Raw genomic sequence first — 23,235 nt, 5'->3', positions numbered from 1 at the left:
GACTCCAGTGAGGAGTCACAGACACAGTGTTAATTAGCTTCATGGGTAGCTTTCAGTGTCACATCAAGGAACATCTAGGCATTCTCTAGAAACATTTAAATCCTAAATCTATTTCATTCAGGCTTATTGCTCATCCATGGTGCTATTGAATGCACTAACTCTGTAGAGTGGTTCACTGTCAATTGCTATTTCTTTGGAATAATGAGCCATAGTGTTCTTGGATGACTGAAAGAAGAACCTGTGATACTGAAGTTTTCCAAGAGATGGTAGATGTGATCCATCCATAGAAGGCAAGGATCTACTATATATAAAATAGATAACTAGTAAGGACCTACTGTATAGCACAGGGAACTCTACTCAATATTCTGTAATAACCTATATGGGAAAAGAATCAGAAAAAGAATGGAGATATATATATATATATATATATATATATATATATATATATATATATATATATCTCCATTCTCTCTCTATATATAACTGATTCACTTTGCTGTACACCTAAAACTAACACAACATTGTAAGTCAACTACACTCCAATAAAATCTTTTTAAAAAAAGAAGGCAAGGGGAGAAATCATCTTAAATGTTGTTCTGGTGCATTGGAGCATCTTCAATAAACTTTTTTTTTTTTCAGCATCTACTATATGTAGGGCACTTCACAAATCTTCTAGCAGGTGCTAAAGAAATATTTTTTGAATTAATGAATGGAAATAGAAATTCTTAGTGCCTGACTTCAGAAACCATGTGACCTATATAAGGAAACAAAGCATTTCTAAAGATAAATACCAATAGAAGGTAAAATATTTGCATTGATTTAAAAAGACTCAATAGGGCTCAGACACAAGGGCTCATTGATTTAAAAGGACTCAAAAGGGCTCAGTGCACTAAAAAACTGCAGCCTCTAGAATTAGCACAGAATTGTGATGCTTGTAGAGTTCCTTCATCAGAGGAATCTTTTTTGTTGGCCTTTATTCTCAATAGGGTCTTTTCTTTAAAAGAAAAGTCAGTAATTAATTGCATCCCAAGTCTTCAGGATAAGACTTTAATTTAGGAAGATTTGGAAATCAAGGAGTTATTCTGGATGCTATGCCACAGTTCTATAAAGCCAAGTTCTCAAAAAAGCAATGTCTGTACTTACGAAATAAAACTTACATTAACTGCATCCTTCAACACCATGACACATATCAGGTTCAGTAGAAGAATCTTTCTGGTCAATGCCATTTTATGAACTGGTAAAAACACAAATCTGAGAGAGAGAGAGAGAAAGAAGAGAAGAGAGAAAAGAGAGAAATATGTGGGTGTGTTTGTGTCCAAGAAAACCTGTGGCAGTGTAGCTCAGATGTGAGTCACGCTGGCCAGTTAGGCATGTTATAAGCTTTGCTTCCTATAGAGTGTTGCATTTCTCAGTATGCCTGTCCTTTTTTTCTGGATTCTTAAGCTGCTACATTTTTTCTCAAAGATATACACCTGAATGTTCAGACTAGGTCCTTTAAAAAGGCGCTAGGTGATACGAAATAGTCATTCCTTGAAAGAAAGCAAAAGAATTGGTAAGTGGGAAAATTATACTTGGATACCTACAGATCAGAAGTTAACCTTGAATGCTTTCAGAATCTCAATCAAAAAGTTTATATAAGTGATTATTGCATTCATATTAGTACCCAGCTTTTCAAAATGACTGATACTTGCTAATATGCAAACTGAAAGAATCGTAATTTTTTACTAAGAGAATACATATTATGAAGGTGTTGGTGCAGAAAGAAGTCAGCAAGAGGCAGAGTGACAGGTAAGGAAGGAGTTTATTAGTATAGGACACTTGTGAGAGATACGAGCAGGCAGGCAAGGGAGTGCCACCCAAGAACTTAGTGGGCTACAGTTTTATAATCAAAGGAAAAGTGGGGAGTGGGAAAAGACCACCTTTTTTTTTCATTCTTGAGTAGACTTCAGGCTTCCATCATCAGCTCTTCCTCCACATCGGGCAGGGGAGTATTTTGTCCCTCCATGGTCAAACTGGGACTGTCATGGCGCTATGGAAATGGCCCAGAAGTCACTAATATATACTAAAATATGGTAAATCATTTCAGGTTTTAGTATAACGTCATCTTTCCCTATAATTTTGTTTTTAGTGCATGCAGAGGAGCATGTCCTAGGAATCATTACCTTACCTCACTGGGCAGGATGTGGGTCTCATTCCTCCATATTGTTTGGGGGTATGTCTCATGCTTCTGTTGCATGGTTTTGTTGCTAAGCAAGCCTGCTTTCTTGAGTGATCATTAACTTACAGGGGTCTCCTATAGTTTTTTTCTCTACTTACAATCCGCTAGTGGGATTAACTATTTAAACACCTACTTTGTTCCTTTACTCTGTCCCTATCACCTTGAATTACTTAATCTTAAAAACGTTGGTGGGGAGCAAAAACCTATACCTCTGCCCCCTCGCTCATGTGCTAAGGAAGAAGAATGATACACAAATTAGAGATCTGAATAAGCTTACTTCAGTCACAATAGCAAGGGAAGGAGGAGGAGTAACTAGAAAGAGATGACAGAAACCGAGCCATTGTTAGCTGCTCATGGTGAGCAGCTGTGAAGAGAACGTTGGCAAATTAAATATCCAGGCCTCCATCAAATCATTATTTAGGCTTCCTCCATTTATCTAAGCCACATTGTCATCACCGTCCTCCCCCATTCCGTTGCCTGCCAAACTGTGAAGAAAGAACACATCATGCAGATTTTAGTTTTATCCTCTTTATTTTGTTCTTTCTTATTTTCTCCACCTCAGCAATCTCTTAAAATGTATTTCACAGCCTTAGATAGACCTTCGGACCTGAATGGAAGCCCAGCACTATTCAACCTTTTTTACTCCAGTTTGCATCCACAGATACTACTCTTACTCATGTGCTTGTTGGTCAGCTTGATGTTGCTTTTTTATTTAAAAAAAAAAAAAAAGACTCTAGGTTTTAGAACAGTTTTAGGTTCTCAGCAAAATCGAGAGGAAAGTACAGAGATTTCCCATATCCCCTTTGCCACTACTTGCACAGCCTCCCCCATTATTACCATCCCCCACCAGAGTGGTACATTTATTACAGTTGATGAATCTACATTGACACATCATCATCACTCCAAATCCATTATGGTTTACATTATGCTTCACTCTTGGTGTTGTATGTTCTGTGGGATTGGACAAAGGTATAATGACATATTCATCATTATAGAGTCATACAGAGTATTTTCACTATCCTTAAAATCTTCTGTGCCTTGCCTATTCATCTCTTCCCTGGATCCATGATCTTTTTATTATCTCCATTGTTTTGCCTTTTCCACTTGGAATAATACAGTATGTAGCCTTTTCAGATGACTTTTTTCACTTAGTAATATACATTTAAGGTTCTTCCATGTCTTTTCATGATTTCATAGCTCATTTTTTAGCACTAAATAATCCATTGTCTGGATGTAACTCAATTTATTTATCTCTTCACCTACTGACATGTTGGTTGCTTCCAATTTTTGGCAACAGGGATTTCTGTGCAGACATGTTTTCAACTCCTTTGGGTAAATACCAAGGAGCGTGATGGCTGGATCATATGTCAGAGTATGTTTATTTTTGTAAGAAACCACCAAACTGTCTTCCAAAGTGGCTGCACCATTTTGCACTCCCACCAGCAATGAATGAGAGTTCCTCTTGCTCCACATCCTTGGCAGCATTTGATGATGTCAGTGTTCTGGATGTTGGCTGTTTTAATAGGTGTGTAATGGTATCTCGTTTTAATTTGCATTTCCCTGATGATATAATGTGGAGCATCTTTTCATGTGGTTATTTGCCATCTGTGTATCTTCTTTGGTGAGGTGTCTGTTAAAGTATTTGGTCCATTTTAAAATCAGGTTGTTTGTTTTCTAACTGTTGAATTTCAAGAGTTCTTTGTGTATTTTGGATAACAGTCCATTATCAGATGTGCCTTTTGCAATTTTTTTCCCTAATGTTGCTTTTCAAACAATATTTTTTACTACCCTGACCAGCTCTCTAATCTACAGCCTAGGTAAAGTTCTCACGTGTCCTGGCCACAGATGTCACACAGTCTTTTTTTGGTACTAGGTCAACATTACACTGTTCCTTGTAGTTCCCTCTCGCAAGAGTCCACCCCTCTTACACCACATTGCCTGACATTGATCTAGATGCAGCTGCATAGCACAGAGGGTTTGTTTCATGGATGCCATGGCAAAATGCACATGAGTGGAGGACCACTAATCTACTCAAACTTCTCATTTGATGTGTAGCACAGGTGAGTCATAGAAGTGATCTGAAGTCAATGGCAGGCCTGGGATAAGAATTCAGGTTTCTCAATTTTAAGTCATGTTCTTTTCATTGCTTCTAGGCTAAAGAGGGAGCACTAAAGAAGCACTTATAATTCCAAGCACTCAGTCATCATTCTGCAAAATGTGAAGTTAACAGCCTCTTGTTTCTGAAGCCCTGTGTGGCTTTCTCAGTCTTAACTGAAAACACAAGGAAACATAATGTTACGCTTTACACAGGGAAATCTATAACTGACCCACCATGAATAGATAAGGTGTGTTGAGCAGAGCTTTTAGGGAGAGATTTTTTATCTGTAGTAATCAGTTTATTCTCTCTTGCCTTGGCATTTTATTTAGGATTCTAGTCTTGGACTATGGAATGTGAGTTCCCTGTGTTGCAACAACCTGACCCGTATGAGATTTTACTCAAGACTGTGGCCCCATTAACACTTGTAGTAACTAACAGGTATGAGTCCTCTAGTGGCTTGTATCCAAACCATTCACCTTTGGCCACACAGTTGGATGAGTATCTACCTAAAGGCCACTGGAAAAGCAAAATTAGCTAAGCTTTTGTCCATGGTCCCAGCAGTAGCTTATGATGTCTTAATAAAGCCTTCCTTTTCCATGTTTTTGCCCTCCAAAAATTTTTTACAAAAGGGTAATTTCTACTCAGTTTTCAGAGTTTCTCCTGTGACAGCTGTTTCTTAAAAGTAATCAGCCTGAAATAATAATACTATCAAAGAGGTATATTTTGGGGTGACAAATTCTGCTCCCCTTCATATGTAAACATTTCACCTGAGGGAAGTAATACATTTATCCATCCATGAAGAAATTAGATCAGGATTAGTTGTCAGAGAAGAAGAGTAACCTGAAGGTTTGGAACATAGACAGGGAAAGTCTGCCAGGAAGATTTCCAGGGTAGGGCAAGGAAATAGGGAGAATTAGTTGCTGCGGGTAGGGAAGAGACACAGCATTAAAGCCATGTTGCACCTTTGGAAGTGGGAATAGGAATGTGAAAAGCCGTGTGGGGAACCTTGAATATATCCTTTGCCTAAATTATTGTTTTGTCCAGGACTAGCCATGGTTGGACTAGAAACTGCTCTGCTGTGTATGGATGTCGCTCTGAGACTGGAATAAGCAATCCTTACGTGTCCGTGATATGTGGGTGCTGGCAGATATGCATGTGTGGATTTCATTTTTTTCTCAATGGGTTAAGTCTTCTTGGATAGACGTCAACAGTCTAGGCTCCAGCACTTTTGTGAACACGTGTCATGTCACTTGGCAGCCATGTTATTTCCAAGTAAACTCCAAGCAAAACATGAGGGGAAGGCAGACCATACCCAGGGCTTTCCAAAACTAGCTCTATCTTTATTAAGATAGGCTGAACTGGCAACTTCTACCAATGTGGCAATAATATGCAGGGAGAGCCTCACCTCCACTATTGACTGAGTTAAGAAGGGGAAGCCTGATTGCCTCCTTGACACATTCTCATGATTTGGTACAGTTGTTTGCTGTATGACATCCTGTTTATGAGTTTTCAAGTTTAAAGAGCAAAAGAGTTATTATTTTTTCCTCAGCTTTACAATTTTGAAATCTCTGGGCCACAAATCTTTAAAGCTGTAGTTCCAATTCTAAATGAAAAAAAAAAAATCAGTGAAAACCTTGGTTTGGCTTCCTTCAAACAAATAGTCTAGAGGTGTTCACTGTATAGAAATTCCTTAAATTTCCAGACAAATATCAATTAAAAGTAGATACAGAAAAGAGGAAGAGGTTTCTTTTGGACATTGAATTTCCCACATACGTGGTAAAGGCTAGGTTGTGCATTCAGAAAAGAGCATTTGCTATATGTGCGTATCTTTCTTCATTGGAACAGCCTGGAGGACAGGCTGATCTCTTATTTCTTCCCTCCACAAAACTACAGCCCCTTCTATATATATAAAATTTATCCGTGTTCTTTTCTTGGGAAATTAAGTGGGCTGGGAGCTCTTCCACCTCCCCCCTGCCCATTTATTGATATTAACACTCAAAGCCATAGATAAATGCCAGGAGAGAAAGTGAAAACTGTAGAACAAAACCTAACATTACACTTTCTTTCTTGGCCTCCTACAGCTGTGTCATATTTTTTGTCACTATTTTAATTTACCTCAGTGTATCAAATCTAAAACAAGTCTTTGTTATATAGATTTAGGATAGATCAGTATCCAAGTGGTTTTTTTAAAACATATAAAATACTATAGTATGTTTTATACAACTACTAAATTTAACCCCTTGCCTTTTAATTGGGTACAGTGTTATTAACTGAAATTAGAGCATTTCATTCACTGCAAGTATCACCCCATCATAGGTCTGTCCCAAGGTGACTCCCTAACCATTACTCACACTGCCTGTTGATTAGACAAAGTGGAGTTCATTGCTCACCGCATTAAGGGAGACCACCACCTCTCAAAGCTTTGGCAGTGTCTTGGAGAAGGAAAGGCAGGGTCAGAATTTGTTGAGAGATCAAGTTTGATTTAAGGCGGGTCTTTCTAAGTGAGAGGGCATGATTAGGATTGTGTAAAGATCATACACAATACAACCAGTCCATGATTGGTGGAAACAGCAAAGTGAGGCTTATTTAAAACAAGGGATTCATAGAATCATAGGGCTTAAACTGTCTTTGGACATTTTCCATTAAAGAGTTAATGGGTCTTTGGTCTTTCGGGCAGTTCTTGTAATGAACAGTCAAACCATGAACAATCTAGGCAGGAGACTCCTGGAAGAAGAAATTCATGCTAATGGAGACTGGAATAACATAAGGTCATTCTCATGTAGACAGGAAGGTGTGATTTTGGTGTTCAGTATCCAAGCTTACTGTAGGGTATAACATTCTAGTTCTCAGGTCTACTCAGATAATCTGGTAACAGAATAGCTGAAGCATTGGATATTTTCTTTGCAGCTCCTTTTGAGTAGCATTTGACACAAGCCTTTTACTTTTCAGCGTTGCTTTGCAGTCGTTTATTAGCCTATTTCTTGTGTTACAGAAAATTTCCCAAACAAATGCCCACCAGCAGTTACCACCAGAACCCTGCAACCAATCTTTTAATCCCAGAGGGGGCAGCAGAGGGAAGTCAAGTTCCAAGCATGATTATTTAAAACAGCAACCCATCATCTTGGGCAATTCTTAAGAGGCAACTGAAATCATGGGTGCTGGGTGCTTTCCAAGAGCTGAAAATCCTCTGAAGCAGGCAGGAAATTGCCATCTTTTAAAAGTTTCAGCTCTGTCTTCAGACCACTTGTCTCTTTCCCTTTAAGTTGGAAGCAGGGAAATTATGTGGGATCATTGCAAGCTCCTTTTTAGAGTCTTTCCTAACCCAGTTCTCACGTAGGATATAAATTCCATCCAAAGCCTCTGACTTCCGTTTTCGCTCCCCAACACACGTCAGGCAGTCACAGGAGGGTGCTCTGGGGCAATGAGGCGTCCTTAGCCAAAGAGGCTGTCTGGGGGGTGAAGCAAGGAGGATGCTTAACATTTGAAAGAAGTGTGAACACTGTATTTACATTTAAATTAAAATGGAAACTTCTTATAGGTAATGTTTCTGAAAGGTGTGTGTGGCACATCTGCCGAGGTCTATTGTTTATTCATGCTGTAAATCCTTTGAAATGTGTTAAAATGCTTCCCACTCATTATAAAGCTCCTGCCACCCCTGGATTACGACTTTGATGTCACCAATCCTGCTTCAAAGGGTTCTTTCTGGGCTATTAATCACAGTTTAGCCTCTGAAGATATCGCCAGAGAAAACATTTGGACATCTTTGTGCTAGACTTGCTAAAAACTTTGAAATCTTGAGTGTCTTGCAAATGCACAAATTGCAGCATTTCCTTTCATTGACAACTTTTTATTTTGCTACAGGATCAAATGACATTTTAGGTAAAAATGCAAACAGATCTCTTGGTTTGGGAGGTTAGGGATGAGAGAGGAGATGAAGGGTGGGTGGTGAGGACGGGAGATGGGAGTCTGAGCAGGCCGTTCAGACCCTTCAAAGGCAAGACGTGGTAGGAATTAAAGTGGCCAAGACATGGAGGTTCAAAATGGAGTTGCCTTATCATTTTTTCTCATCTTTATATTTTGAACAAACCAGTATTCACAGTAGCCAATTAGTGAGATTCTCTGTTCTTCTCTTACCTTCTACGCTCTGAGAGCTATGTGAACTGTTCAAGCAAATCATCGTCATCATCATCATCGACGCTAGTAACACAAAGTGAGCACTTACCTTGTACCAGCTGTGTGTTGACAGTGCTTTTCGTGAATTATTTCATCCAATGCCCATAAACAGCTCTGAGGATTAGGTAGTAAATACTGTCTTCATGTTGTAGACAAAGAAACCAAAGCTCTGAGATGTTAATTAACTTGTTCAAGGTCAGCCCCTATGACTCAGAGCCTGTCCCCCCTGCCTAACTAACTCTCTCTTCATCAGCTGTTTCAATGGGGGTGGTCAGGTTCCTCCCTTCAGGCTGAGGGACCCATACTGACAGATCTGCTCATCAGTCTGTACCTTAAATCCTGGCAGTAGTGTTCTCTATTGCCCACCTTCTCTTTCAGGAAAACTCCCAGCATCTTTTTTCTTCCTTATTTGTCTCTTTCAGTGACTGGTAAGCCCTAATTGGAGACTTTTTGTGGTAAAAACTTACAACGTGAAACCTACCCTCTTAAGAGACCTTTGAGTATACAGTATGGTATTGTTTACTGTACGCACACTGATGTACAGCAGACCTCGAGAAATTTTTCGTCTTGTATGACTGAAACTTTGTACCCATTGAACAACAGCTCCCCATTTCCCTATCCCCCCAGCCCCTGGCAACTACCTTCTCATCCTTGCTTTTATCAGTTTGACTGCTTTTGGTACCTCATATAAGAAGAATCTAACAGTATTTGTCCTTCTGCGACTGGCTTATTTCACTTTGCATAATGTCCTCCTTGTTCCTCCGTGTTGCCCCAAACGGCATGATTTCCTTCTTTTTCTAAGGCTGAATAAATATTCCATTGTATGTACATGCCACATTTTCTCTATCCACTCACCCTTTGACGGATATTTAGCTGTTTCCACTGCTTGGCTATTGTGAATAATGCTGCAGTGAACATGGGAATGCAAATATCTCTTCAAGATTCTGCTTTCAGTTCTTCTGGGTAAGTACCCAGAGGTGGGATTACTGGATCATATGGCAGTTCTAGTTTTAATTTTTCAAAGAACCTCCATACTATTTTCCGTAGCAGGTGTATCATTTTACATTCCCACCAACAGTGAGTGCATAAGGGTTCCAATTTCTCCACATCCTCTCCAACACTTGTTATTTTTTGTTGCTGGTGGTGGTGTTTTTTATGTGGGGGAGGGAAAATAATTTTCCCTCTACCTTTCTAGGTTCTTAGCTGAGACACCCCTGTAATAAAAAGACAGATTTAATGGGAGAAAAACAAACAGAAATTTAATAACATGTATACCTCCTGTATACATGGGAGATATCCAGGGAAAACTGACTAAACTCCCTGAAATGACCCAAGCCACCAACTTAAACATTATATCTAGCTAAAGACAAAAGATGTTGGGGAGGCTAGTTATTGGAGTTGACTAGGAAAAGCACAGTAAACAAGGGTAAGGTTGTTATGCAAATTTAAGTTGGTGCCTTCTCCATTGAGAAGAGTTCCTAGAGGTTTAGAGTCAACTCTTTCTGGTACAGAGAGGGAGACACCTTTACATATGGAGATTCCCCTTGTAAATTTTTCTTACAAAAGGGTAATTTCTGCTTAGTTTTCAGAGCTTCACATGTGTCTGCATTTTAAAAAAAATAACCAGCTTAGAGTAATCAGTATGTCAAAGGGGCTTATTTTGCTCCTCTTCATTTATAATGGCCACCCTAACAAGTGTGAGGTGATATCTCATTGTGGCTTTGATTTGCATTTCCCTGACTGTTCGTGAAGTTGAGCATTTTTCATATACCTGCAGGCCATTTGTGTGTCATCTTTGGAGAAATGTCTATTCAAGTTCTTTGCCCATTTTTTAATCAGCTTATTTTACTTTATTTTTTGCTGTTGAGTTGTAGGAGTTCCTTAAAATATTTTGGAAGTTAGCCTCTTATCAAATCTATGGTTTGTAAATATTTTCTCCCATCTCTGGGTTGTTTTTCCATCCTGTTGATGGTATCCTTTGCTTTGCAGAAACTTTTAGTTTGATACAGTCCCAATTGTCTGTTTTTGCTTTTGTTGCCTGTGCTTTTGGTGTCCTAGCCGAGAAATAATTGTCAAGACCGGTGTTAGGAAGATTACCCCCTATGTTTTTTTTCTAGGAGTTTTATAGTTTCTGGTCTTACATTTAAGTCTTTAATCCAGTATGAGTTGATTTTCCAGTATGATGTAAGATAGGGTTTCAGTTTCATTCTTTTGCATGTAGATGTCCAGTATTCCCAACACCATTTGTTGAAGAGATAATCCTTTCCCCATTGTGTAATCCTTTCCCCATTGTGTAAAAGATTGTTTGACCATATGTGCATGGGTCTATTTCTGGGCTCTCTATTCTGTTCCATTTGTCTGTATGTTTATCTTCAGGTCAGTACTGTTTTGCCATATTGTTTTGATTACTATAGCTTTATAATATATTTTGAAATCAGGAAATGTAAGGTCTTCAGCTTTTGCTTTCCTTCTCAAGATTGTCTTGGAGTCCTTTGTGGTTCTATATGAATTTTAGGATTGTTTTTTTCTATTTCTCCAGAAATGCCATTGAGATTTTGATGGGGATTGCACTGAATCTGTAGATCTCTTTGGGTAGCATGGACATTCTAACAATATTAAGTCTTCTAATCAATGAACACAGTGAAGGGTAACAGAATATGCCACCTCAAAATACGCCACTTTGGCATTAAAATTATTTTAAGCTGAAGGCAATTGAGAAGAAGCAGATACAAGAAAAGGCTCTCTCGCTTCCCCCTATTTGCCCAAAAGCAGGGCATAAATTTGTAAAAATAGGCCCTTCTCCTCTCTACCAGAAAGCACATAAATTAATCACCAGAAACAACTCTAGATGCTTATCAACTCAAAGACAGCACCAGAGGAATCTATATAACGCATTAGCCCTTATCTTCCATTAGCTTCCCTATATATTTACCTTCCCACAATTTCCCGCTCCTAGAAACTCAAAGTTCGTTTCCTTTGTCTTGTCACTTCTTTATAAATTTATTATTCTTTTGTTAAGATGTTATGCAAGCCCAAGTTCTAACCACCCCTTTGAGTTACTCATCACTAAGTACTCCTGTATATGTGTGATACATGCGTTAATAAACTTCTGATTGCTTTTCTCTTGTTACTCTGTCTTCTGTCAGTCTAATTTTTAGGGCCTCAGCCAGTGAACCTAAGATGAGTAGAGGAAAAAGATTTTTTTCCTCCCCCACAATGGAATTGCTTTCCTTTTACTTTTGTTGTAGTTTTCAGTATACAAGTTTTCGCCTCCTTGGTTAAGTTTACTTCCAAGTATTTTATTCTTTTTGATGCTGTTGTAAATGGAATTGTTTTCTTAACTTCCTTTTCAGATTTTCATTGTTAGTATATAGAAATGCAACTGATTTTTTTATCTGTTGATTTTATATCCTACAACTTTGTTGAATTCATTTGTTAGTTCTGTTAGGGGTGTGTGTGTGTGGTGGGGTGTGTGTGTGTGTGTGTGTGTGTGTGTGTGTGTGTGTGTGTGATCTTTAGAGTTTTCTACATATAAGGTAATGTCACCTATGAACAGAGATAATTTTACTTCTTCCTTTACAATTTGGATGCTTTTATTTCAATTTCTCACCTAGCTGATCTAGCTAGGACTGCCAGTACTATGTTGAATAGAAGTGGTGAGAGTGGACATTCTTGCCTTGTTCCTAATCTTAGAGAAAAACTTTCAGTTTTTCACTGCTGAGTACATGATTTGTGGGCTTTTCATATATGGCCCTTTTATGTTGTAGTAATTTCTTGCTAGTCCTAGTTTAAGTGAATTTGAGACCTTTTGTCCTTTCTTATTTGCTTATTAAACTAATATATATTCAAATTATATTACAAATTATTTATAACTTATAATTTACTTCCAATTTATATCATTGAAGTTTCAAAATTCAAATTTTTCCAAATTTTTCAAATTCAGAGCAGATCATTTAGAACATTCTGAAAAATACAAGGGCACAAAGAGAAAAATTACTCATCATGCTATTGTTTCACTTTTCCTTTGCCTTAACTTCTTTGTCTTTTTTGCTCAGGTAACTTGGCCCAGACAAGAGCCAGGATAACAGCAGCCTCAAGATCTTTGCCTCCGCATTTCAGTGCTGGGAGACCCAAGGTAAGTAGTATGTTTGTACTCAAAATACTGTGGAAGACAAGATGTTCCCACCCTAGGGATTATCCTAGGTGGGCAACATTAGTTTCCTTTATCTGGCCCACTACCTGGGCAGTCTGGAAGAGAGATTGAAGGGATTTAGGAATCAGGGGTTAGGAAATTTGAAACAGCACCATGGAATCCTTTGCAATCCTGTGTCAGGGAAAAAAAAATTTTCCTCTACCCTCTTAAGTTCAGTATTTGGGAGAATGTGAAATAAACTGACATATTAGCAAGAGAAAAAAAAATACTTTAATCATATACATACAGTAGTTCACCAAATAAGTGATTCAAAGGGCCAGTTAGATTTCGGGGCTTATATACCATCTTAATAGGAGATGAGAGAGGAAGAAGGACGTTTCTGGGACAACAAATGACTTTTGGGAGAAATAAATGGTCCTTTAGGAGTATAGATGGGAGGTATAACAGTTCTTTGACAATGTCTATTTAGGTAATTTCTTATCCCAGTGCTGACTTCTCATCTCTGGTGATAGGAGTCAATCTTCTCTGATTGCAAAGCTCCCCTCTCGGAGGGGATTTGAGACAGCTGAATTCTTTTGGGAGGCTTTGCTTTTAGGCAGATAAGGGGAGTTCCAAAAAGCTTCTTCTTGCAACTGTTGATTCTTACATGTCTTCAGTTCAAAATAATCCTTATGCCACTGTGGCATATCTAGACCCCTTCACCTGATTTTCAGAAATATCACTTAAGATACAGAACAATGACACTTGAAAATTGTTGACACTTGAAAATAAAGTCCATCTAGGAAGAGATAAAGCACTTTTCCTTGAAGCTATCACCAACCTACAGAGGAGGATAACAAAAGGAGTCAGCAGGGCGGAAATAAACCATACCCTTTCCTATTTCTCTGCTTTGCTCTCTGAAAAGTGAGCGGTGCACTTGTCCATGCAAAAGGGGTGTTAGAAGCGTTCCTAAATATCCCACTGTAAAATATTTTAAACTCTTCCATCCTTCCTGATAATGCTTAGCACAAATCTCAAGGACTGGCTGGTTAATGCTCATTGTATATACTAATATAACACCAAGAAACAATAATGTTAAAGGTGATGGGGTAATAAACAGGTCATATCTCTGAATTTTCTTACCTTTTTGTTTACATTGAATATTAAATAATTCATTTAATAAAGAATGATCAATACAGCTGCACATAATGCCATTGACTATTACCCCCGAATTGATAGAGATGTACATATCTATATTTACTCTCTCTGAGAATAAAAGACCTGCACATAAATAGGGATTCAGATCATCTTTGTTAACAGTAATTTTTACACCCACATTGTTAGTACAATCTTGTGGAATAGTCTACTTTTCAACCTTGTGAATTTGTGGCAAGATGTTAGGGCTATTTAACATGAGTTATATGGGCCCCTCAGTGAGATTTACAGAGAAGTTTCAGTGGTTATGAGAGCCTCTTGATATTACATGTAAAATGTTGTTTGTGTTAAATACAGTTGATTCTCATTATTCACAAGACTTATGTTCTGTAAAGTTACTGTGAACACTGAATCAGCAAATTCTGAGCATTGCTCCTAGAGGAAATATGCGGTTAGGTTCCTGCAAGCCTCTGGTTACAACACTTTCGTCAACTGATTAATACATAATCTTGTATTATGTGTGTTTCTATTGAAAGATACTTTATTTAATACAATTGACCCTTGAACAACATGGGGGTCGGGGCACCAACTCTCCACACAGTCGAAAACCCACATATAACTTTATAGAGGGCTGTCTGTATCCACGGTTCCACAGATGCAGATTCAACCAACTATGGATCGTGTAGTAGTACTGTATTTACCATTGAAAAATATATGTGTGTAAGTACATCCCTGCAGTTCAAACCTGTGTTGCTCAGGTCAACTAGATACTTCTTATAAATAATTAATTATATGTAGTATTGCTTTGTATAAAACAATATTTCAAGTACAGTATTTGTATCATTGAACTCAAGGCCAACGGCACTATAACTCATGCCTTGAACAAAGCTAATCTAACACACAAATGTTCTCCAACAGGCACTTGACAGCCTCCTTCCACTTAGGAACACTAGACAGCACTTCAGCACTATGATTAGGGGCTATTTTATATTTATTTATTTATTTTTAATAAATTTATTTATGTTTTATTTTTATTTTTGGCTGAGTTGGGTCTTTGTTGCTGTGCACGGGCTTCTCTGGTTGTGGCGAGCGGGGACTGCTCTTCGTTGCGGTGCATGGGCTTCTCATTGCGGTGGCTTCTCTTATTGTGGAGCACGGGCTCTAGGCGCATGGGTTTCAGTAGTTGTGGCACGCAGGCTCAGTAGTTGTGGCACGCGAGCTCTAGAGCACAGGCTCAGTAGTTGTGGCGCATGGGCTTAGTTGCTCCACGGCATGTGGGATCTTCCTGGGCCAGGGCTCAAACCCGTGTCCCCTGCATTGGCAGGTGGATTCTTAACCACTGCGCCACCAGGGAAGCCCCAGGGGCTATTTTAAACAGTAAAATCACCAGCCAAAAGCACAAAAATGCGGCACAAAAATCGTGGCACTTAAGTAGACCTTGAAAAAGACACTTGTTTACAGCATGAGAGCTGGAACAAGAAGACAGAGTGTCACCTTGTTCAGCCTCAGCTGGAAGCATGCACATCAGATGTCGAAGTTTCCACTGCTCTGCATGTCTGCAAATGACCGTGAAAGCGTGTGAGCACTGATTGATTTGGAGATTACAAATACATTTCAGCAAGTAGGCAAATTCACAAATACAGCATCCACAAATAATGAGGATCAACTGTATATGTATTTTTTTGCAGTCATTGGCTTCCACCAGATTCTAAAAAGGATCGTGACACGTTCCTTTCAAAAAGATGAAAGACTCCTGTGTAATATTCTCTGTCAACTCATATTCCCCTCCTTTCCTCAATTTGATTTTTTGACTGCTGGACTCTGCCAGGACCTATCCCCCTGCCTTCCACATTGGGTATCAGCACGTTGTTATGTCCCTCCCTGCCCTGCCTACATGAGAAGTGTGCCCTCGAGTGTGTGACGTATATTTACATCACTATAATAAATACAGGTGAGATGAAAATGACTAGAGATTTATTGTCCCTGGGAAAGAATATGAGCTGAAAGTTCTAATTAAGGCATCAGAAAATATGAAGGGTAACAACAGCAATAAAAATCTCGATCAGTTCCTCTCTGCCTTCTCCAAGGTGAAACAGCAGAGGTGGCCTTGCAGAAAGCTGACCTCCACCACATTCAGCACCTTCACACTGGGCCGGTGTCAAGGCCAGCCTTGCTTCCTCATTCAGTGCTGTGGAGACTTTTGAGGGAAGTGATGCCGTAGGGACTGTTTCCTTGAGAGAGGGATGGATCACTTGACAGCCGTAAAAATTCTTGACCAAAGGCCTTGTCAAGAACCTAAATATAAATACTTCCGAGGTTTTGGGATGCAGATAGTAGGTACTTACGGAGACCAAGGGGGAAAAGAAATCCTTCAGTTTTCCATTTATTGCTGAGATCTAGATGGTTTGTGAGACTTTTTGGAGTCTATGTCTTTATGCTAAAGTAAATTTAGTTGACAGATGAGGCAAATCTTTTTAATAATACCATGCTTTCAGACCCATTCTATAAGTTGTAACAAACCACATAGAAAGGCAGTATGTAATGTTTAAGGAGTAGGTTTTGGAATCAGAACTGGGTTCAGATCTAGGCATGGCCAGTTACTAGCTGCAGGACTCTGGGAAATTTACCTAAAGTCTTTGAGCCTTAACTTCTTTATATGTAGAATAGGAGTGATAATAGTGTTTACCTCATAGGGTCCTTTTGAGAATTCATTGACATAGTGTAGGCAAAGTGTTTAGCATAGTGATTTCACATCGGAAACAGTAAATGTTTTATTACTCACATTTTGATAACCATCTAAAATTCCATGTGTGTAGTCCATATGTATACAGAAGCTTGCTCATTTCCTGTGGGCTTGGGGTCTGTACCACAATTTGTAAAGCTTACTCATGACTACTTTGAAGGCTAACCAGCACTGCTCACAAGGAATGGGGTAGGACATTTGTCATGTGGGCAAAAAACAAGCTTGCTTAGCTCCAGTTGGCTTATATTGTTGTAGCAATTGGTGGTGTAGAAGAAGGGTATACTGGGTTAGAAAGACAATGTTTTTATCCAGAATATCAGTTCTACTGATCATTTTGAAATTGTTTTCATTGGAAGTATTTTCTCTGCCAATAAATAAAAAGATGTCCTTGCTGTGTTGCATGGGCGCTAGTACTCACCTTATTCCATGGAACAAAACCCTGCATCCTTAGTATTGATCACTAAGCTAAGACTGAATCCAACATGGTAATGAAGGAAGGGGAACTGACTGGCCTCTTGTGTGTGTTCAAGGCAGTGGTTTTTAAATAACACAGGCTTTGGGAAGTTAACAAGTCCAAGTCCATACAGCTATTAAGCAGAGGAGCCAGAATTTGAAGCAGGTGTGTCCAGTTCCAAACCCTGTGCCCTGTAGCACATACCCACTGCGCCTAGGAAGCCTTTCCTGTCTCTTTTCCTCCTATGTGAGGTAAAAACTTATAAGATGCTATGGAGAGGACTGGTTTTTTGTTGTGAAATCCCCACCTTTGGAAAGAACTATTTGTTAGATGATGACCTCAATAGAACCTACTTTCTGGATTGTTTCTAAGAGACTTTTTTTTTTCAAATTAAATGAGGCTACCATTAACTAAATTAGTTCAGAAAGACAAGCTCTTAGGTTAGACAACAACCTTCTCATCTCTTTTTTTTTTTCTTTCGAGTTTTTTTGAATTCTGTGGAGGTCATGGCAGGCCCAGTGCAGACAGAGGTCTCCTACTTTGAAAGGTCAAGAGAGGCAACTTCTGGTATGTCCCTTGTCTGAAGTGAAATTCCCTCTTTTGGATCCACTCCATGCACAGGAGAACTTCATGACTATGCAGATATGCAAGAGACCCTTGACCAACCCAAGACCTTTCCAAATTCTTAAATTAGAAGGTACCCCAATAGTATATTATTTATTCTTTAAAATATAGTACTAAATATTGTAGGTGATGAACTGTAGACAAGCATTAACATTTCCAAGTTACATGTAACACAGAATAGGTTTTTACTTACTTTACAAGAGTTACTCTGTACGTGAGTATAAGGACAGAACTAAAGTCGTGCTGGGTGGCTACAGGAGCACACCAGCCCTATAACTTGGATTGCAAATTAGTGCTTCCTTCTGTATTTTTCCAGTTTGCTGCAGGGGATGGGTACTGATCTTGAAAACAATACATATCACACTTTTTAAATTATGTCTTAGCAGAATTAACATACATCAAAGATTTTTCTGATCACTAAACTGTTAAATTCTCAAATGCCAAGGGTCTACTGTATGTTCTGAGGAAGGGTAACAGGTAAATGCTACTAGTAGGAGAAACATGGATGAACTTTTCAGCTGCCCTTTCACAGTGAATTACAGCTTGAGAGGCTGGCATTCTCTGGCTAATTTGAATGAAAAGGGAGGGAAAGGAAGGAGGAAAAGCAGGGTTCAGAGCAAGCTGTGGTTCTTCAGGGAGGATCTCTGAATAAAAGAAATAGTGAGAAATTCCCAGAAGTTGTGTGCACATGAAGGTCAGGTGGGGAGAAAGAATGTTTAGGAAAACTCTCAGAATTTACAATTTGGCCGAAGGCAGACCCTAGCCAAGATCTTTCTTCCTTCAGTCCTAACTAGCTTTCCCCAAACCTCACCAGTGCTGAGCTCTATCCGCCAAGTGGGGGTGAGATGGGGAAGAAACCTTCCATGTGGTCCCTGCAGATAACACCATAGGACCTCTGCAGGTGGGGTGGGTGTGTTTGTGTTTTTCTCTTTTCTCTGTGAGAGCCGCCTTCCTTCTCAACACAGAGCTTTCATTTCCTGCTTTCTCATTAAAAATATTAAAAAGTCAGACCTACAGGCAGTTGTACCATTGCTTCAGCTGCATCCAAATGAAATGATGGCTTTGCGAACAGATCCAATCTGCAGCCTAGAGAATGCAAGCTGCACCGCGGACCGCCCCCCGACCCCCCGCCCCCTGACATTACTTCTCTCAGAGTTACCCTTATATTCCTGCTCACTATTTAGGTTGCTTTTCTAGTTTTTGAAAACTTAGCTCCACACTTATTCCCCTTCTTAAACAGACCTGTTTTCTTTATCCAAGCCAGTTGAAGCCTTTTCTTCCATTTTGCACACAGTCTCCTAAATGCCCCTCGAGGTAAGCGTCATTATTCACCCACCTCCCCATGGCCCCGTCCCTTCTAGCACCCACTTCTCACTGTTGTTGAACAAGGCTGCAGACATTCTCACCCCATGGGGGGGTGGCTGCCTGGACAGCAATCCACTGAGTGGAACACACGTGCTGACAGCAGCATCTTCCAGTTCAAATGTCTGTGCTTCATACCCTTGCCACCTGTTCTGAGCAGATGGGAGGCTGCCACAGAGGAGGCTGGTGCTGAAACGCCGCTCATGTGCTCTGCAAACCAAATAGCTTTGTGTGTGCGGGAGCAGGAATTTTATTGTTGTGATAAAATGATGGAACACAGGGTGCCACAACTGTTTGCTACAGTTGTTTTCATTCTAAATTCCTTCCAGTCGGCCCAGGTAGTTGGGGCAGATGATTGGGAACAGGTGTATCCCAAGCTCTGGGCCGCAGTGAGCACGTGGTAACTCTGGGCGTCAGGAGGGGTGTGGCAGGGTTAGTATCTGATGGCCGGAAGGCGAAAGGCCTCCCCTAATGCCCTGTGGTGCAACTGGGGCTTTGGGTCCGGGGCTTTGGGTCCAGGGCTTTGTAATCACCCAGCCTCATGGGTTTTGCCCAGTTTTCTTTTAAGAAATAATTTGGTCTCATGTGACATTATTGGAGAACTTAATAGTGGCCCATTAGAGCATGGAGAAATACAGAAATAACACTGCTGGGGGTTTGTACTGAGACCATATAGTATGTCACAGAGTTCGGTCATTGTCAAGAGAGCAGAACAGTGCGAATTCTGTTTTTCTTTTAGATGTCTTTAAAATCCTCCCCCATGGTCTGTACAGTTGTGTCCTAAACATCAAGGCCCCTCAGATATTTGACCAGATTACCTTTCAGATTTGGGGAAAATAAATTGTCTATATCCTCAAACCATTCACTCCTGCCTGTGTTCCAGGTGGACACTCTGGAGGTGATACGGCATCCGGAAGAAACCACCAACATGAAGGGGCAGACCATGGCTTCTTACTTCCGGGTATGGAGTCTTCTTGATCTCTATTCTGCCTGTTTCCAGAAAGGACTTGCCAACCCTTCCCACAAGAGGCCCACATACCACAGAGTCACTGAAATAAGAGCAAAGCTCAAGAGTCATTTAAGAAAGGTGGTGGTGTATAGGGAGAGGAAAATTATAACAGGGAACCCCCCTCTGAAGACAGTGTTCTCTGATCTCAGAAAGACCAGATGAGCCCTCAGGTGTCTACAGAAGGCCCTCTCTGCCACTGGCACATAGCCCTGTCCATTGAGTGTGCTGATTCTGTTGGCATTTCAGCTGCTTCTTGGCCTTAAGACTGCTGGAGTCAGCCACTTTTCCAGCATATTTACTGAGAAGTAAAGTAGTTAATACAATTCCAGAAGGTGGTTTATCAAGTTCATGAGAGGCTATGTCTTAGCTTTGACTTTCTTTTCCTAGATTGAATTGACCCATTGCAAGACCCATTTGCCTGAGCCCAGTTATTTCCCATCTCTGTTACCACAATTCCTCATGTTTCATCTGGTGAAATGACTCCTTTGAGTAAAAACGTCATCTCTAGAGGGACTCTGTCAAATGCACATTAGATAGGAAAGATAAGACACTGTCAATTTGTACTAATTTGAACAGATTTGTTTATCTTCAAATTATGAAGCATTGGGGTTGGAAGCCCCTTTTAGATCATTGACTATGGGGAGCTGAGGTCCAGGCAGCTTCACGACGGACACGCTGTTAAGCCAGAGATGGAACTGCTGAACTCAGGGACAACGAAATAAGGTTGTAAGTTGGGGTCGGCCACAGGAAGGGGCTTGGCAGGAATGGTAAGTCAAGTGGATCATGAGCTGGAGTTGCCAGGCAGGCTGAAGGGTAGGGCCTGGGAGCCAGCACCGTGCAAAGAAGGTTCCACCAAAAGCTAGCAGGTTCAAGAAAGATGTAAAGCTAAGAAGTCTGACTTATCCAGCTGTGCTTTAGAGGCAGACTAGAATTGGCCTCAGGGGTATGGACTGTAAGGGCCTAGAGGACTTTGGGTCCAGCACTCCATCTGTGCAGTGATCCCTTCTCCAGCAGGTGGGTTTTCAGCCCCTGCTTCGTCCCTCATGGTTGGACATTTCTAATTGCCACTTATTTCTTATCTGAGACCTACCCTGATCATGTCCCTTTAGTGGCTTGACTATATCCTCCTAGCGTGTGTGTGTGTGTGTGTGTGTGTGTGTGTGTGTGTGTGTGTGTGTGTGTGTGTGTGTGTATGTGTATCCCATGGGATTTGGAGGCTCTGATGGACTCTGTGAGGCATCCTCAAGATCCTAGAGTCCTTCTTTCAGCAGAAGAAGCCTCTGGCTTACAATTTTCAGAAATATATCCATAACAACCAGTTGGGTGTCCTCAAAATACTGGTCCCCAAATGCTAAAAAAAAAGGCACATTGCCAAGCTAGGTAACCATGTATTGGATTAGTAGGAGGTAGGATTATGAAATAATGAAACTGATTTTACACGTGGCTTGTAATTGCCCCTGAAGGCATGTCCAAAAGAGGAGCTGCCACAGTGGATGCCCGTGAGGAGCAGTGAGCACCGCTCAGCTTTTCCGTGTGTGCTCTCTCTGCGAGCGCCCCTGCCAGACACTCGCTGTATGTTAGTTCATCTTCATTATAATCTGTCTTCCCGCTGATTTTCTTGTTTTCTTTGCCCTCTTTATTTTTCTTGTTTTTCCTCTGCCTTATTAACAATGACATTGGTAAGGTTTGCTTAGACTTTCTGGTGATTGTTAGGTTGAAGAGGCAACTGACCCCTTCCTGAAAGCTGGACATTTTATGAGACCAGTGCTCTAACCCCTGAGTTAGGGAGCCAAAGCTGGATATTTTACATTATGGATACAGTTTATGAACACCTTGGCATACCAGAGACAAGCTAGTTCTGGTGGTGGAGTTACGAGGTAACCTAAGCAAGTTCTTAGGCGGCTGAGTTTCTGCCAAATGGGATCTTGCCTGGCACCAGGTGATGTTTAAAGAATACTTTTGAATCTGTGGGCAGTGATAAGTACTTGTCAGCACTTATATTGTTATTTCTTTTTGTTGGATTCTTGTGTAGCCTCGAAGGTTCCACGAGTTGTTTACGAGCCAACAAACTGCCCTGGAGGCCCAGCAGGCCTGTGTCGTAATTATCTATTATGTTTGTGGTAACCTCATTTCATGTGTGTTTTTCTCCCTGGTAGTATTCTCTGATGGATCTGCTCTCCAAAATGGTGGTGGGACAGCCCCACTTTGTACGCTGCATCAAGCCCAACGATGACCGAGAGGCACTGAAGTTCACCCGCAACAGAGTGCGGGCCCAGCTCCGCTCCACAGGCATCCTAGAGACGGTCAGCATCCGCCAGCAGGGTTATTCCCACCGTATCCTCTTTGAAGAGTTTGTGAAAAGGTCAGTCTGGTATCTTGGGAACTATATTATGTTAAACACAGCTCTGCTAAGGCCCTTCTGTCCCCTGGGATCACTCCTCCTGCCCACTTGCCTCCAAACATGGAATTGGCTAGTTACCAGCTAGCAATTACTTGCTTCATTGTTGTGTTTCTCCTGTGCTCCAACTAAATTATACGGTCATCTGGAGGACAGGTTAAGCTCCCTCCTGATCACATTTGAAAAATAAAAATATCCATAGATATTTATCTGTTATATATCCTTAGGTTTCAAAATCTCCAGATACTTAATTGCTATGACAAAATTATCCCTCCATAAATGGGTCAAGATTCTGGCAAGTGTAAATGCACCCAGGCATCCACGCCTCTCCCAGCATCTGGCACGATATAACGTGATAGCTAACATCTACAGAGCACCTGAATTGTCCCAAATATATAATCTCCTTTGATCCATACAACCGCCCTGTAAGCTAGGCTTTGTTATTATCCCCATTTTACAGTTGAGGAAATTGAAGCACAGAAGGAAATTAAGTGATTTTACCAAGATCCCATGCTAGTAAATGGTTGAGCCAAAATTTGAACCCAGGCAGTCTGGCTATAGCAGCCACACTTTTAATCTCCTCGGTCTACTGCATTCCATAAATGTTTATTGCAAAAATTGCTGTGGAGCTTTCTAAACCCAGAAACTGCCTTTACCTAAGAGTGAAATGCTGCTCTTTTCTGAACAGCTGCCACAGGTATGCCTTACACACGCATATGATTACAGGTAGGATTTTCACAAAACTTTCCGTGAAGAAATAAGGAACAAGAATAACAAAAAACCATCTCTGAGGAACACTAGTGTCTGAGGATATCCAGAGAGGAAAATTAATATTCATTATAAAATCTGTTTGTTTTTACCACCATTCT

The 23,235-nt window shown here is 40.4% G+C and overlaps 1 protein-coding gene across 1 annotated transcript in view; it reads left to right on the top strand.

Annotated features, from left to right (window-relative positions):
• Nucleotides 1-23,235, top strand: part of MYO3B (myosin IIIB) — a 388,019-nt gene that overhangs the window by 219,946 nt on the left and 144,838 nt on the right. Inside the window, exons 24-26 of the mRNA XM_060151181.1 lie at nt 12,545-12,624; nt 19,843-19,920; nt 22,125-22,330. Coding sequence (XP_060007164.1) covers nt 12,545-12,624; nt 19,843-19,920; nt 22,125-22,330 — 364 coding nt within the window. The remainder of the gene's footprint in view (nt 1-12,544; nt 12,625-19,842; nt 19,921-22,124; nt 22,331-23,235) is intronic.

Source organism: Lagenorhynchus albirostris, chromosome 6, assembly GCF_949774975.1.
Source record: "Lagenorhynchus albirostris chromosome 6, mLagAlb1.1, whole genome shotgun sequence".
NCBI lineage: Eukaryota > Metazoa > Chordata > Mammalia > Artiodactyla > Delphinidae > Lagenorhynchus > Lagenorhynchus albirostris.
The sequence above is the reverse complement of the archived record's forward strand: the minus strand, read 5'-3'. Positions and strand labels throughout refer to the sequence as shown.